Source organism: Pseudorasbora parva, chromosome 9, assembly GCF_024679245.1.
Source record: "Pseudorasbora parva isolate DD20220531a chromosome 9, ASM2467924v1, whole genome shotgun sequence".
Lineage (NCBI taxonomy): Eukaryota > Metazoa > Chordata > Actinopteri > Cypriniformes > Gobionidae > Pseudorasbora > Pseudorasbora parva.
Genome location: NC_090180.1, coordinates 29,914,826 through 29,933,112, shown reverse-complemented (window position 1 = coordinate 29,933,112; position 18,287 = coordinate 29,914,826). Strand labels below are relative to the sequence as shown.

Here is an 18,287-nt window from a genome sequence, read left to right as displayed (position 1 = left end):
GACCAGTCTGTTGTTGCGGGACCTGAGGAACAAGATGGATATGACGAGGCCCTAGAGCCCATCCAGGAAGAGCAGTCTCCAGCCAATAGGGTGCCAGACAACCAGACAGAGGTCAGGAGATCAAGTCGAGGCCGATGACCTAAACAGATTTTTACATATGAGAACCTTGGTCAGCCCACACTGACAACACAAGCCACAGTTAATATGGCAAACACACACTTCCAATCACCTGCTTACCCAGTACCTCATACTACCCAACCCATGTACTCACTTACCCCCTATCCAACATCAACATATCCACTTAACCCCTATTCTACCCTTTACCCGCCATTAACATACATGCCTTACACCGTAACATCACCACCATACATGGTACCAGCTCCGGTTGCCTGTTAGAAAGAGAAAAGAGAATTTTAGTTAAGAAAAGTTTAGCAGAAAATGGTGGGACCCATTTCTTTTTGACGGGAAGTGTCGACCACAAAAGTGTAATATTTGTGTTATAAGATTATTAGAAGCTGTATTTCTTTTTGAAAAAAAGTATCAAATGTTTTTTTTATTTTTTATTATTTCCCTTCTTCAAAAAGCGAAGTGTGTATTGTTTGCTCCAAGCCAGCAGGGGTAAAATCGAGTGACGGGTTTAGCTGCGTGAGTTGTGAGTTTCTCGTTTCTCTCCTGTGTTACAGGTTGTGGCAAGGGGGGCGTGGTTCAGCGAGGTCTGCAGCGGGAGAGAGAGCCGCGGGACGAGCGGTAAGTGAGTGGGTTGGAAGCAGATTAATAACACCTGTCTCTCGTTCCAGTAATGAGCGCAGAGAGGGTACAAAACATCGGTGGAACCGGAGATCGAGGAGAGAGAGAGTCGGGCTGTTGATGCGACACACAGGAGACTGAGTTTGACCCGGAAGCCGGAAGTGCTGTGAACCGGAAGTGATTATTGTTCATGAGTTTGACTGAAGGCACACGTTGGGTGTGTTATTGACTTTGCTACACTAAAATAAAGAGAAGCATCAACAGTCCAGCCGATCCCTGTGTCCTCTTCCTTCCTTACTATATCGAACTTACTACACTGGTGCCGAAACCCGGGAAGGAAGTAGGACAGCGCCGCCGCCATGACAACGCCAACGCCCTCCGCCACGCCGTTTGCGGACATCATCACCTCTCTCGCGGCCCTCCATCAGGAACAACACCAATCCATGCTGGACCTGCGGGCAGACCAGGAGCGCCGCTTCGAGGCCATTGTCCGCGGCCAGCAAGAGGACCGCGAGAGGTTCTGGAGCTGGATCGACCGGGAGGTTCGCACTGAAGCCGCCGGGCTCGCCAGCGCACCGGTCCACGTGCCCCTACACAAGATGGGGCCACAGGACGATCCCGAGGCCTTTATCGACCTCTTTCAGAAGGCCGCGGAGGCCTGCGGGTGGCCCCAGGCACAGTGGCCGGTGCGCCTCATACCACTGCTCACTGGAGAAGCCCAGGCGGCCGCCCAACAACTGCCGGTGGCGAACCTCCTGGAGTATGAAGACCTGAAGAGGGCCATCATCCAGCGGGTCGGCCGGACCCCCGAGCAGCATCGTCAGCGGTTCCGCTCGCTGGAGTGGGGTGAGGCCGGCCGACCCTTCGCGATGGCCCAACAGCTCCGGGACGCGTGCCGCAAATGGCTATTGGCCGGTGGAAGCGACGTGGACCACATCGTCGATCTGGTGGTACTGGAGCAGTTTATAGCTCGGCTACCCAAGAAGACCGCCGAGTGGGTCCAGTGCCACCGGCCCACGTCGCTGACGACGGCCATCAACCTGGCGGAGGACCATCTGGTGGCGTGCCCAGGGGTCGGCGAGCCCCTATTAACCTATCCCTCTCTCTCTCCCCCCTCTGTCTCTCCTTCTCGCCCTGTCCCTCTCCCTAGGTCCCGCCCTCCAGGGCCCCCTCGCATTCCCCCCAGAGGCCGGGGTGGAATGGGCCCAGGGCGGTAGGGGAGTTCGAGGGCCCCGCCCAGGGGGGCGGGGCTGCTGGGGTCGGGCGGGGATAACGGTTCCGGTTCCACCCCCCCTCCGCGCTCATTTTCCAACCCACTCCCCGCCGCAGGGGCGGCGGGCAGGCCTGGGCTGGCCTGCTGGCGGTGCGGCGACCCGGACCATTTTGTGGACCGATGTCCGATGATGGACATCGGGACAATGATCCGGGTCCCGGACTTCCAGCGGACCACCCCTGATCAAGCAGGAGAGTACCAAATTCCTGTGAGTATCAAGGGGGGTACATATCAGGCCTTGGTGGATTCAGGATGTAACCAAACCTCGATCCATCAAAGCCTGATGCAGCCTGGGGCATTGGATACAAGCCGCATGGTTAAGGTGCGGTGTGTGCACGGGGATGTGGTGGGATATCCGGTTGTCCCAGTCACGATACAGTTTAGGGGAGAAAATCATAGTGTTGAGGTGGCGGTTAGTCCCCACCTCCGGCATCCGCTAATTCTGGGGACAAATTGGCCCGCCTTTCCGGCGTTATTGGGATCGGTGGTTAGAACCCCTCTTATTTGCTGTGCGGGAGGTCCCGCAAGCCTCCACGGGGTTTTCCCCCTTCGAGCTTCTCTACGGACGGCAGCCCCGGGGGTTGCTGGACGTCCTACGAGAAACTTGGGAGGAGGGGCCTTCTTTGGCCAAGAACGAAATTCAATATGTGCTGGACTTGCGAACAAAACTCCACACTTTGGGGCGGCTATCTAGGGAGAATTTGTTGCAAGCCCAGGACCGCCAAAGCCGGTCGTATAACAGGGGTACGAGACTACGCAAATTCACACCGGGAGAGAAAGTGCTCGTATTACTCCCTACATCGAGCTCTAAATTAATGTCAAAGTGGCAGGGGCCGTTTGAGGTCGCACGACAGGTTGGAGACCTCGATTATGAAGTGATACGGTCCGATAGGAACGGGGCACGTCAAATATACCACCTCAATCTCCTTAAGAAATGGAATGAGATGGAATCAGTGTTGTTGGCGACGGTGATCGGGGGAGAGGATGATCTCGGGCCAGAGGCGAGCATCAAAGCACAATCGGTCGCGCTGGCCCCTGGGGGAGATCACCTCTCACCGTCCCAACTCACTGATCTATCAAAACTACAGGCGGAGTTCGCCGACGTGTTTTCGCCCCTACCGGGACGTACCAACTTAATTCAGCACCATATCGAGACCGAGCCGGGCGTGGTAGTTCGCAGCCGGCCGTATCGCTTACCTGAACACAAGAAAAAAGTAGTTCAGGAAGAATTAGGGGCAATGCTCGATATGGGAGTAATAGAGGAGTCCAACAGTGACTGGGCGAGCCCGATCGTTTTGGTCCCTAAGACCGACGGCTCGGTCAGGTTCTGTGTGGACTACCGCAAGGTGAACGCAGTGTCGAAATTCGACGCGTATCCAATGCCGCGGGTTGACGAGTTGCTTGATCGGCTGGGCACGGCTCGATTTTATTCGACATTGGACTTAACGAAGGGCTATTGGCAGATCCCCTTGTCTCCATTGTCCAAAGAAAAGACAGCTTTCACCACGCCGTTTGGATTGCACCAATTCGTCACACTTCCCTTCGGCTTGTTCGGGGCGCCCGCTACCTTTCAGCGCCTCATGGACAGGATTTTGCGTCCCCATACCGCATATGCTGCTGCCTATCTGGACGATATCGTGATTTACAGTCACGATTGGCAGCGGCATATGCAGCATGTCAGGGCGGTCTTGAGGTCGCTGAGGGGAGCGGGGCTCACGGCCAATCCGAAGAAGTGTGCAATTGGGCGGGTGGAGGTAAGGTATCTGGGCTTCCACTTGGGTCATGGACAGGTGCGTCCCCAAATTGATAAGACCGCCGCAATTGCAACCTGTCCGAGACCCAAGACCAAAAAGGAGGTAAGGCAGTTCTTGGGGCTGGCGGGATATTATAGACGGTTTATACCAAATTATTCGGACCTCACCAGCCCTCTGACTGACCTTACTAGAAAGGGGCTACCAGATACGGTCCAATGGACGGAGCCGTGCCAGCAGGCCTTCACCCGAGTTAAGGCTGCTCTATGTGGCGGGCCGCTTTTACACTCCCCTGACTTTTCTCTCCCTTTTCTGTTGCAGACTGACGCGTCGGACAGGGGGCTGGGCGCAGTCCTGGCCCAGGAGGTGGAGGGGGGAGAGCGGCCGGTGCTGTACATTAGCCGTAAGCTCTCAAAGAGAGAGGCTAAGTACAGCACCATCGAAAAAGAGTGCCTTGCCATCAGGTGGGCCGTTCTCACCCTCCGCTACTACCTTCTGGGGCGGGAGTTCACCCTCTGTTCGGACCACGCTCCTCTCCAATGGCTCCACCGCATGAAGGATACCAACGCGCGGATCACCCGTTGGTATCTAGCTCTTCAGCCTTTTAAGTTCCAGGTGGTCCACAGGCCGGGTGCTCAGATGGCTGTGGCCGACTTCCTCTCCAGAAATGGGGGGGGGGGGGGCTGCAGGCCGGACGGATTATTGTTCATGAGTTTGACTGAAGGCACACGTTGGGTGTGTTATTGACTTTGCTACACTAAAATAAAGAGAAGCATCAACAGTCCAGCCGATCCCTGTGTCCTCTTCCTTCCTTACTATATCGAACTTACTACACAGGTTAAATGTACAAAAACCCATCAGTTGAAAATGTGTTTTTCTCAATGAGTTTAGACAAAAATGGTTACTGTTTAAATAGGAGGTTTGAAGTTACATTTGGAGCACTTTAGTAGTTTTCAGCATGATTTGCAAGACTGTATTAACGTGAAACTGATAAAATACTGGAAACAGTGGTTATTAAGCATCCTAAACATAGCTGGTGAATTTTACCATTGTCTTGACATTTTATTTTGATAAATAGTGTAAAATACAAGCACGAAGAATTAGTGAACATGCATTTGGTACTCAGAAGTGTATTTTATTATGGATTTTGTATTGACATGGACACCACTGGAATTCATTGTAATGTGAAAAAAAGGCACTGGATATGTAATATGTGAAACATAAAATAACTCTTAATAAAAGAGATGTGTTTGCTGAAGAAAATTCTTGAAAAAATTACTACAGAGAGCTCGAACCTGACACACTGTCTCCTCGTTTCTCTCCTGTGTTACAGGAGTCAATCTCTTCACCACGGCACTCGTGTCATGCAGGCAGTGTGCAAGCTCTAACCTGTTAACATAAAGCAAAAATAAAAATGGACACGCCACGCAGCAGAAATGCTCAAGGCACGCTTTCAGCGTGTCCCCAGCCTAAGGCCCTTCTCCCCCGATCACTCAGTTTGGCTGGGCAGTCAGCTCTAGGAAGAGTCTTGGTGATTCCAAACTTCTTCCATTTATGAATGATGGAGGCCACTGTGCTCATTGGGACCTTCAATGCAGAAATGTCTGTCCCTGAGGTCAACAGACAATTCCTTGGACTTCATGGCTTGGTTTGTGCTCTGTCATCCATCCATCTGTGGGACCTTATATAGACAAGGGTGTATCTTTCCAAATCATCTCCAGTCAACTTAATACACCACAGGTATACCCCAATCAAGTTGTAGAAACATCTCAAGGATGATTAGTGGAAACATGATGCACCTCAGGTCAATTTTGAGTGTCATGGCAAAGGTTGTAACTACTAATATACATGTGATTTGATTTTTATTTTATACATTTGCAAAGATTTGTAACACATATTTTTATTTTTATATATATGTTTATTAATTGTCATTATTGTTTGCAGAATGTTGAGGAAAATTAATTAAATTCATTTTGGAATTATGCTACAACATTAGCCTGACAAGCCAGACCCACATCAAGATGTTTGGTCTGGAAACTCACCATAGACAGGGCTCAATCCGAGGGGCGGGATAAACGGTTGTCTTTCAAACTCCCTCTGCAGGCGATAGGATAGCGCTACACCAACCAGAGCCACGAAGGTGAAGCAGAGCTTGCTGACTGATTAAACATTCGCCGTATCCGGTTGGCTAAACTACGAACACATCTTCCCGCTCTTTGTTCTTTTCTCAGAGAAAAGCTTAACTCCAAGTCTTCCAGAGTCGCGGTCAGAGCTGATTCGAAAGACCGCCGCCGTTCGCCAGTTTCTGTGTTAACTAGAAGCACGCAAACGCAACTCAGCCGTCGTCATTATAGCCCCGCCCGCCGACTCTATACATGATGTAAATGGGCCGTCCAGATTTTGAGGAACACAGCTCAGAATGGTATTGAGAGTGCCTAGACGACACTTGCGGGCAAATTAAATTTGCTGCCGCTAGGGTGCGTCTAGATTTCTAGGCTACTACAACATGACAAAATGTGGAAAAAGTGAAGCGCTGTGAATACTTTCCAAATGTACTATACATAGATATTTTTATATTGTACTTATATATATTTTTAAAAACCTGAATGTAATTACATCTGTAATTAATTTCTGTAGTTACATTTATAATTGCACTGTCAACACTTCCCTAAAAACTAACCCTATATCATTAAACCTATAATACCAGCACACCTGTCCCTAACTTTACTCGTATCCCACCTCAATATCAGCAAAAGTGTTTTGCAATACAATATAAATGCAATATGTTCAGACATTGTACTTATTTTTTTATGTAAGTACATAATAGTTAAGGCCCCCTTATATAAAGTGGGAACGTCCTTTTTTATTTATTATTGTATAGTTTAATTAAAGTTTATACATAGCTTAACTGTAAATGACTTTAAATACCATTAGAAAAGGGTAAAAAATATTTGTTAATATATATATATATATATTTTTACATCATCATATTTATTTATTTATTTTATTTTTGTAATATGTTTTGCACTCATAATTTTCTTATAATAATATTGCTTTGACCGGTCAGATATTTGCAGCAAACGGGTGCAAATAGCAAATTTTATTGTATTAAAAACAGCTACCATGGTCCGTATGACCCAAATTACTGTATATGATATTATCATAGGCCTAATATTGGCTAACATTATCATTAGTGGAACCCACAAAAAAAAAAAAATAATACAGCTACCATGAGTGGTTTAAGTTTGATTGTACTTTGCTCAATGGATTTGAGCCATGACAATCATCTTTAATTAAAGAAACACTTTTTCTTTTAGTGATATATTTTTGACTGATACAATATGACACTAGTGGGTGTGGCCACACCTCAAAGAAGGACACTTTCATGGTTCAATGTAGAAAAACCCTCTGATATAAGATTTTATTTTCTAAATGATATGGATTCTCACTAAATGTAAACAAATATTTTTGTGACAGTTCCTGTTTGTTACTGTTAACAGGAAATAAAATTTAAAAAAATGCTTTAAAAAAATATTCGTTTTCTGGTGGGGTCTTTAAATATTGCTTGCTCACTTTGGGTGAATGTGTTAGATACAGTGGACCAGTGGGAATCAGGTAAATTTGGCGACCTTTAACTATCAGTAATTGTATTCAAATTAAATAAATTGACATTTGCTGGATGTTTTATGTATAATATTCTACTTTTTAGAAAACATAAGTGAGTGTGCCATTAGGAAATTCAGTTAAACCTTTGGAGTAAAGAAAGGATGATAGGAGCAAAATGTAGATGCAGAATACAATGGACACGCTTTAAGTTCATTTAAAGTGTTTAGAGAAAACAGTGAGCATTTACGTTTTTAAATGTTCCTCTTATTTAATTTGTGGTAGCCTATTTGTTGTTGCATGTTTTATAGTCCAATTTTGAAAATGGTGTAGAGTTCACTTCATCTATATTCTGATTTCTGCTCTAAAAAAATGCTTGTTTAAAAACAATCCCAAGTTGGGTTGGAAATGGACAAACCCAGAAATTGGGTTGTTTAAACCCTAGTAAATGGACCCATTCAAACAATCCAATTTATTGGTTTGTTCATTTTCAACCCAGCACTTTTGATTGTGGCTGTGAAGTCAGCACAACATTTTCTATCAGTTGTTTTGAATTTTACACATGCATTGAGTGAACTAATTTTTAGTTTTTCTCATAGGGTAGGCTATATGCTTCTGGGTTGGTTGAATATGTTGTTGAATATATTTGTTTGAGAATATGTTTTACATCATGTGTTTTTAATTAATATAGTCTAAGGGGTTATTTTTTGATATATCAGTGATATCCCACTTTACCAGAAAAGTAATTTGTAGAGAGTGCATGACCTTGAAAAATGTTATTGGTATGCAAATACACATTATAGGCAGTGGCGGCGCCAGGGGGGGGCTAGGTGGTGCTGCAGCTCCCCCTATATTAGTCATAGCACCTGCCCAGCACCCCCAAGAAATGTCTGTAATTTTTTATATTCATATTTTAAAGTCATGTTTGAATATTCTCTCATGTTTATAAAATAGGAATTAAATAATAATTTAAAATTATATATTAGTCTTAAATACATGAGGCCCAAACAGGTGATCATCTTTGGCCAATGGGCTCGGCGCCCACGAACCTCTGAGCTTGTTTTTGATAGCGAGTTTTAGCAAAGTAAAATAACGTAACACCAAATTGGATCGTTTTTTGCTCCCTAAACGTCCACGTTCTGAGTCATATCCTGAAACGAGAAACGAGACTGTGAAGGTGCAGGCACAACACTCGTCATCACAGAGCCTCAAGAACAAGAAAATTCCTGGGATGAACTTAAAGACAGAGAATCGGCGGCGGCGGTTTTCATTGAGGATGCTAACGTTACAGTCAGTCAGTGTTGCCAACTCTCACGAGATAAATAATCAACTGCAGCTTCAAACACAAGCCCAATATTATTATATTATTATCAATATAATTTATGATCAACAATTTATCAATAAATGAGCCTGCTATTAAATTGAAACCTTTCAGAGTTTGAAAAGCAAAAACAGATGTGATATTACAAAATTACTCAAATTGCAATAAAGGCTGTGAACAGAAGAGGTTTGGAGATGGAAAAAGTGATGTGAAGGCTAATATGGTAACCCATAGTCGGAGTTAGTGCACACATTAGCAGTGGTAAACATGCACACATTTTATTTTATTGTTTTATCATAGCCTGTAATAATAAATACATTGAGATTCTTCGGAATTAAAAAGTACATTATAAAAATATAATATCATTTTTTTTTTTAAATCGGTAAATTAGGTGCCTCCTCCGTTTCCTCCGTCTCTGTACATGTCTTCTGGTTGTATTGTTTGTAAAACAAAAAATGTATTCGTCTATTTACGTCTACGAACTATCAGTGCACGTTGAACGCGATTTTTCTTCAATGAGGAGCGAGGCGGGATGTATGAGGACGAATTGCAGTATCGTTGCATTGAATGGCCATTAGCTGTGAGAAGACCGTGTCAGCAATGTACTGGGCAAAACAGCAACTATTAAGAAACAAAGTTGCTTGTCATATTTTCCTAACAAGCAAACACATTTTAAAAAATAAGCCCAAAAAAACGCAACCCACGACTCAAGATTTTTAACACGACTTGCCCAAAAAGAAGCCCAAAGTCACGTAACACGCGGACTTGGGAACTATGGTTACGGTTTGAGCTGCAGGTGATATTAGCAACCATCCTCAAGAGAGCCCAGAATTATATTATATTTAATATTAATTATATATATATATATATATATATATATATATATATATATATATATATATATATATATATATATATATATATATATATATATATATATATATAATTAGCACTTTGGGATTGTTTTTAACTATGAAAAGGGCTTTACAAATAAAATATATTATATATATAATTATATTATAATAATAATATTATATTATTAAGGCGGGTGTGTACGTATTAATTTAAACCAGGGTGGTCCAATGCGACTCCATAATGCCATAATGATGCCGCAAAATTCAAAGCACCTTCTCTTAAGTGTTAAGCATCCCCATAGCACCTGCAACAGAAAATCTCTGGAGCCGCGACTGATTATAGGTACTGCATAAATTGAAATAGTCAAGGTATCTAAATTACACTTTTAACAAAAAGTGGCCCATGACAACTTTACATGCATTCACTTTATTGTAAATCCGTAATATATTTTGACCATTGAACTAAGATAGTTGATAGATGAGATAAGGCGCCACTGAAAGCAGATGTGTAGGCCTACAGCTGAACAGTGCCTATTCCGGTCGGTAGGTGGGACTGTCCGCCGGCAATTCAACAACCCGTCACTGCGTCAAGAGCCTGAAAGTTCCCCGTGGAAAGCAGGCTTGACGATGGACCCTAGTTAAGACAGTTACAGTATAAATGGTGATGAAATACTGTGGTTCATTTTCGTAAAGGTGATGTCTAACGGGATTTTGTAAAGTGTTTTTCTGCGCTTCTGAGTCTTTTTTTCTGAGTTTTTTTTACACTAAATGCTCATCACACAGTTTAAATTCACTCCATAAATGAGTCATTATCCTTTATTCCCCTAAACTTCACATTAGCCCACGTTTGATCGTTTAGTTTGTCATCCTTTGCCAGTTTTAGATCGGAGCATGCAGAACCGTTTTCCGAAGATGGCAATATTTCAGCAGAAACAGTTGGCAGGCGAGACGTCCTTGATCTAAATCGAGTTGTTATGAAACATCGGCCTTTCCTCATTAAAAGGGAACAACGTGATAAAGAAAATATTTTAAGTGTTCACTGTCACTTGAATTCGTCCGGTAAAACAACCACCTACACTCGTAATAAAGGAAAGATCTTTATTGGCATCGACAGTTCAATGAAGAATCTTTAAGATCCATGGAATCGTTCCTTTCTATTAAGGGTTCCTTTATATATATATATATATATATATATATATATATATATATATATATATATATATATATATATATATATATATATATATATATATATATATATATATATATATATATATATATATATATATATATATATATATATATATATATATATATATATTCTTTTTTTATGATCGTCACACTAATAAACTGCTGCTCGCTGAAAGGATCTTTGGGAAACCAAAACGGTTCAGTGCGCGCACACGTACAAAATTGGAGTTTAGATTTTTAAGAGTGTAGGCATAGCGAACGCCTAGAACACTTTATCATCCACAGAGGGTGTGTTCACTTTGATCAACTCAAATTGACATGACAACTGCAGAACGCCTGCTTCTCAACCCCAGATCCACTTTCCTGCAAAATTCAGCTCCAACCTTATAATCAAACACACCTGAACAAGCTAATCAAGGCCTTCGGGATTAGACGAGCTATTAGCTTTGTTGTTTATTCATGCTCATTGCGTCATTGAATGGCTATTTCCATCAACTGAATTATAATTTGTAAACTGACAGCTGATCGGCAGACACGGTGTATGATTTTGACTAAGGATATTAAACACGGTTCGAACTGTAGTTTTATTTTTTAAGTAACACAAGGCAAGCAAGTTTTACCAACGCGTTCTATAGAACAACGGAATTCGAATTGTTTCAAGTTATTCTTTAGAACGCGTTGCAGCTATTAAACTGTGAATGGACAGCATACTAATAGGCTAGTTATGTTTGAATATACTTGGTAAGCTTTAAATTCATGATATTTTTTAAAAGTAAAAGTTTACATATTAAATTGTTATTTAAAAAAAAAAACTGTATTATTTTAGTTAGACACTTTTTAAATGTTAAGTAGGCTACATAAGACATGGAAGTTTAAGTAATTAGTTTGCGTTAATATTAATTATATTTACTTAAAAAATAAAATAGAAAGATTAAGGCTGGGCGACTTAAGTATTATCCTATTTGACGATGAGATTGATTTTTTATTTTTATTTTTTAATCTTCTATCAGAGAAGAGGTTTTTAATATGAGAAAAGTTTAGTTTGATTTATTTATTTATTTATTTATTTATTTATTTATTTATTTATTTATTTATTTATTTATTTATTATTTTGCAAAAAAAGAATATACAGTAATAGTAGTACCATAATACTTCAATATACATACCGGTATCCTAAACATAAATATATCCTTATAGCTACTTTCTAATGAGGCCAAAACAAAAGCGATCTAATGATTGCACATTACTTAGAACAGTATTTGATGTAACAGTATATATAGGTATGTATAGGTAGATGGCGACATTGTACCACGTTAAACTGATAAAACGTCAGTAGTTCTCCCTCTAGTCCTGCCTGAGCAATATGGATTAGCAGAGAAAGCCTCCACGCGCTTGTTGATCTCTATTCGTTCTGCTCGTTGATAATTCTAATAATAATCAACTTTAGCTATACAACATGACCACGGCTTATATTTCATTGTAACTGATTGTATGGCACTCGGATTATTTGCTTGCGTTTGTTGAAATTTTATTGAGAAATGTAGCTATTTTATTTTCGTTTTACGTAGTTTATGTAGTATTACCTGTATGCTTCATTTGGAGTGCGTAATAGGGCGTAGGCGCGCCTTCGATCGAGTCTTATAAAATTACTGCGATTATACCCTATCGGTCATAAACTGGTAAAAAGTGACTTTCTTTGTTTTTCAGAGTTATGTTTTAACTGTCGTATCGATTATGATGTCTATTGTATCCATTTTACCTGTTTATTTTTACAACAAGAAAGGACGTTTTCTTTTCTATTGCGTATATTTGATTGCGAAGAAGCCCGTTATTCCTATTTCTAAACTGTACACTTTTAAAAGGCATGCATAAATAATACAATAAACGAAAAATGTACCCAGACAAACAAATAACTCAAATAATAATATAAATATTAAATAAATACACTTTTTTTGAGAATACATCGTTTTATTGTACTGTACATAACTGTATACATCAACTTGTTAAACTAACAAAAGTGCAATCATTATTATTCTATTATGATTTCCGCAGGCCTCTTTCCTTTTACAGAAGAAATGACCCACAGACCCACACATGAGGTGGAATCATGGAAGAGCTGTCAAAAACAAACACACACAAATAAGGTTTAGACAAATAAGATCATTTGTGCTGAAGTGGGTTTGTGACACGATCAGCTCCCACACCGCTGAACTGTATTTCTGTATTTCGCATCTCAAATAACAAGGTTTCATTTTTTTTCGACGACTTTATTAAGCTCAGTTATCGAACACATCCCCCTCTCCTCCTAATTGGAAATGTGGTCAGTTCATACAAAAGACTTGGCTATTGATTATGGACCTCTTGGATCTCCTTATTTGCAGAAGTTTCGAGGTTTTTCCAAGAAAGTAAATATATTTCATAAACGTTCCAACACATTGGGAGTCCTCAGTTCCGATCAGTTCATTTCTTCCTTCATGGTTTCTCTTAAACGGCTTCCATTTCACGTTTTCCGTCTGTTTTATTTATTTTTCGTAGATAACCGTGCACCAAGCACACACCATCTCAGTCCAGGTACGTGAGGATTTATTATTGTTTAATATTTTAAATTACATAACGCATGGCTTTACATCTTGACAGACTCCTTGGTGATGATGCAGCTGATGATGATAGTAGGATCCACTGCTGGATGGATGAAACGACGTGATGCCGTTGAAGTTCAGCACAAAGTCTTTTCTGTCACAGACTGGCGATGAGTGGCTTTGGTATCGAGACATTCCTATAGACAAAAAATAAAAGACAATTAGCCTATAATATATAATATCGCCAACGAAAGTAGACTTACTTGTCCTTGCAATCTTCTTATAAGTGCTTGTTTTCTGTAGCTGTCAGTACAGCAATTTAATACGAATTTCAATGTTTGTTTTTTTTAAGTTTTTTTTTTTTTTTTTACCGGGACAAACAATGTATTCTAGTCATTTAATTTCAACGCATTGTCAATAGCATTATTATTATTATTATTATTATTATTATTATTATTATTATTATTATTATTATTCATTTCTGTAAACGAATTAAGATAATGCATTATCAAATTCCCTATTTTGTTTGTTTCAACTCATTATTAGAATTGAGAAGTGTTTGTTGCGTTTTCTTATCATTAACATTTATCTGGGGTCACCTGAGCATCATATGAAGCCTCTCATATCCTCATGAGACCCAGATTTTTTTCCATGCCATTACATATTTAAAGCATAAGAAAAATATATAATATTTTATAGGGCTACATATGCATTGTTTCCTCTGTATAGTGGACATACAGTTTTTGTTGTTGTTTGTTTGCTTTTTGAAAAGACATGAAATTACATGTATAGACAAACCAATGGGATTTTTTTTTCTTTCACCAATCAATTTTTACCAAACTTTGTAAAGATTATTCTCAACTATGTTATGAACGATATAGCGGAATGAATTGACCCGTAATTTACCGACATATTGCATAAAGCAAAATGGCAATTTTGCTTTATGCAACATGTGGGTAAATTACGGGTTTTCCCATTAAATGCAATACATCTATACACTGTATCTAATTTACATATTAATGTTTTATTGGACTAAATTTGTATTGAAAAAAAAGAAGTATAATGGGAGTAATAGCTTGCAATATTTTCATAATAATAATATCGAATATTTTATATGAACAATGATATTCGCTATTCACTTGTTGTGTCTCCCAAAATGCCTGATAAACATGATTTCCCGGTGTCCTCTATTGAGGACATCTATGAAGTCAGTGCCTCTTGTTTTGTACAGAAATTCATATTTTGATTAGAAACCCCATAACATTTTCCTGAGATATTTATTAATGACAAACTATTTGAAAATGAGTAACATTTAAAAGATATTACAAAATATTAATCATATTTCCAAAAGATTGCTACATTTGATCACTTAATTGATGTCAGGCATTTTGTTGTCATGGCGAAACCTCCAAACATTCGATATCTCTGAAAAGCCCTTAATGTGCTCAGGACATCCAGCCTGAAAACATGTTGAATGTTGAATTTTGCTAAAATATAAAGGTCTGAAATATGAAAATTGTATTCCTGTGTCCCAGGAGAATCCAATATAGCTCAAAACTATTGTGTGTGTGTGTCTGTGTGTGTGTGTTATGTGTGTGTGCGTGCGTGTGTGTGTGCGTGCGTGCGTGCGTGCGTGTGTGTGTAAAATCCTCGTTAGTTCGCAGTAATGTTGTGTTTTCATTACCAATCCACTGGCAAAAACGGCACTGTTTTCGTAACCTTAAGAAATAATGGAAAGTTAGATCCCAAACAGCACACTAAGGCCTTCTGCGTCAGACATTTGCTATTTTCCTAATTAGCTCGTTTCACCAAAGCAGCATCGCAGGAAAATCAACTTCTTAATTGGCACGCACAAACTTTAATTCATAACATCGGTCTAAACGCGCAGGCTAAACCTTTGTAGGCCTCAGAAAAATAATTTACTTAATTTCCCTACTTTGAGGGGATAAAAGATTAATGACTGTACATATGTGTACAGATTCGTGGCTCGAGTAGGCTAATTTGCATATTTTTCAAATATTATATTGTAGGCCCTACTATTATTGTAGCTAAATTAATACAATGAATAGGTATAACGGAAACAATTTTACTACAATATATAGCCTATTTAAAAGCACTGATGAAATTCGATATGCTATGGAATCTTGTTTCCGCTGCATAAAAAAATAAACAAAGGTAGGTTAAATAGCGACTTCGGACTTTTTATCAAATAATAAACAATTGCGAGTTATAAAGTCAGAATTGCGCGATATAAACAGAATTGTGAAATACAAAGTCGTAATTATATTTTTAAATATTTTATTATGTGACGGAAACATGCTTCTTATATTAGGCTATTATGTCGGGGAAATAGGCTAAATTGTTAAAACAGTGCTTTCTGTAGCCTATAAACATTGATGTGCGCGCTTAAATTACATGTGGTATAGGCCTATTTAGCCAGGCTTTTTTAGTTTAAACGAAAAGTTGTTATAGGCTAATAACAGTAGGTGCATTACACCTGATAAAACCTTAACTTTATATGCAGAGACATTTTCAAGAGTGTGTGAGGTGGCGGCTTTACCCGAGATGTCGGCCGAGTCTCTGCCGTTGTGATGCAGATAGCTTTGCTCCAGAGAGGCGTACGGAGGCATGCTCGAGTGTAATCCAGAGGAAGTCGGGCTGCTGGAAGCTAGTGGCTGCTGTTTGATATAAGGAGACACGCCTGATGAAGCCCAGTGTGCCGAGGCGGCTCCATACGGCGAATGGCACTCCAGGGAGCCGCTCATCGCCGCCGGGGGCGAGTGAAGCGGGCTGTTGCTGCTGTCCGGGCCGTATTCGCCGTTGGAAGCGACTTGGCAAGCCGTCATGTACGTGGAGCTCGGACTCGGTGACATATGTGAGACATGATGCCCTGCGCTAAGGCCATCGTAACCCGCGTGAACGCCAGGCACCGCGTTGGTCATCATGTCCAGATTGTAGCCGTTGGCATGGCAGGCCAGAGACGAGGAGGGCGACTGGAAGTCAAAGTTCTGCGGCAGCATAGACGCACCGAAGCCGATTCCGTTCATCATGCGGTACATGGGTTTGAGAGCCTGGCACTTCCGTCGGAAACCGCGGGGCCTACGTCGAAAAGAGCCCTCCTCGAACATGAACTCGCTCCCGGGATCGATGGTCCAATAATGGCCTTTACCCGGCCGCCCGAGGCCCTTGGGAAGTTTGATGAAACATTCGTTGAGAGACAAATTGTGTCTGACGGAATTTTTCCAGCCCTGATAGGAACCCCTAAAGAACGGGAAGCGGGCCTGGAGGAACTGATAGATTTCACTCAGCGTCAACCTTTTGGTCGGAGAGCTCTGTATCGCCATAACTATAAGAGCGATGTAGGAGTAAGGTGGCTTTTCGGGGCGTCTCATGCCCGAATTTGACTTTTTGCCTTTGGTGCCGGTCGCAGCTGTGCTCTCCAGCACTGTCTGTGTGCTCTGAAGCGCCGAGTGCATCGCGCCACTGGATGCCGGGCTGGATCTGAGGGGAGGCGGCGGGTCAAGCTGCTGCTGCTGCTGAGAGCTTTCAGTCGTCATTGCTAAGCCTTGCAGCTGGATGAGTGTAAAAAGAAAGGGTCAGTCTTTAAAAAAATGGAGTCAAACGCACCCCAAGCTAGAAGAGAAAGTAGAAAACTATTGGTACTCCAAGAAAATCTCTCTTAAAAGCCAGCAGCGATTCTTCAAGGCGGCCGAGGTCACTGCGCCACAATTCTGCTCTGTTCGCAGGACGCGCTCCTCGCTGAAGCCACCAGCTGTGTGTCGCCAGGATAGCGACCCCTCCTTAGTCTCTTGGTGGCCATCGTGAAGACTAATCCTTTAAGAGAAGGAAACTCAATGCTCCAGAGTCCTCTGGCGCAAAGACGTGCGGCCAAACAAAACGCGACCACCTATCAATTCGTAAATCTCTCTCTGCCCCCTAGATCCCCACTAAATTCCTCCAAGAAATCTCCTCAAACCGTGGAGACCCACCCCTTTCCATGTCTGGCATGCCTCCAGCTATCGGTCTGGCAGGAGGCTGTGCAGAGTCCGAGTAGAGAGACTCCCCACCTCCCCTCTGACAACCTAAATACACGCAATAACGCCATTTATCAAGCCTAGTCCGACATTTCAATCAACAGCGCCACACGCCAAACACCGGGGCGAAAGCTGTCAGACCTCCAGTAATTAATGGCGTGTTTTGGTGAGAGCTCTGGCACTAATAGATGGGAGGTTGAAATAGGAACGCACTTCTAGTGAGTATTGCGCGCGCGTTTGACCAACGGAAGAACAGCCGTGCGAAGTAAGAGTTCGTTGCTTCGCCAAAGAAAGAAGAATGTGAGCGCGCAAGGCAGTGACCTGGTTGAGCATCTCGTCAACTTAAGCATGATGGGGGTGGGCGAAAAAAAGTCCCTCTCCAAGTGTATACAAGTTCTTGTAAAGGGCTGTTCTGGATAAATGGTTTTGACATGAGTGGAAGCAGGCTTTTTCCATCAGCCGCTGCGCCAGTGCTCGGATACCACACACAGCGCAGTGTCAGTTTACCGTCCCGGACCCCGATCATCCCCCCTGAGAGGAGGACTAATTAATTGTGGAAAGTGAGCTTAATTGGCCATACAAAAAAAAATATCCAGTGCAAAGCATCATCATGAATATCGTGAAAGAAAAACAATAAAACATGCCCAAAGTCGCGCTTAACTACATTTTATTTATTCAATTAATTAAAAAGTCGATCAATAAACTAATACTAATAATAATAGGGTACATCGGGTATAGAAGCGCACATTAAGAAAAATATGATTTTCACTATTCCCATAGTGTATGATTGCATACAAAATACGTTTCAATCGAGCATTAATAGAGATTGTGTGTGTGTGTGTGTGTGTGTTATGTGTGAAAATAAGACGTTTTAAGATAAAAAAATAATAATAAGATAAAAGTGGTTTATTTTGTTTAAAATACTATAAATAAA

The 18,287-nt window shown here is 41.6% G+C and overlaps 1 protein-coding gene across 1 annotated transcript; it reads right to left on the bottom strand.

Moving 5' to 3' along the window:
* Positions 1 to 12,711: 12,711 nt before the first annotated feature.
* On the bottom strand, positions 12,712 to 17,590 carry foxf2a (forkhead box F2a). The gene is made up of 2 exons (XM_067452198.1): positions 15,880 to 17,590; positions 12,712 to 13,516 (listed from the first exon to the last, which is right to left on the bottom strand). Exons 1-2 carry the CDS (start codon positions 16,874 to 16,876, stop codon positions 13,347 to 13,349), a joined length of 1,167 nt encoding a protein of 388 aa, XP_067308299.1. The 5' UTR covers positions 16,877 to 17,590; the 3' UTR covers positions 12,712 to 13,346.
* Between the last annotated feature and the right edge of the window lie 697 nt (positions 17,591 to 18,287).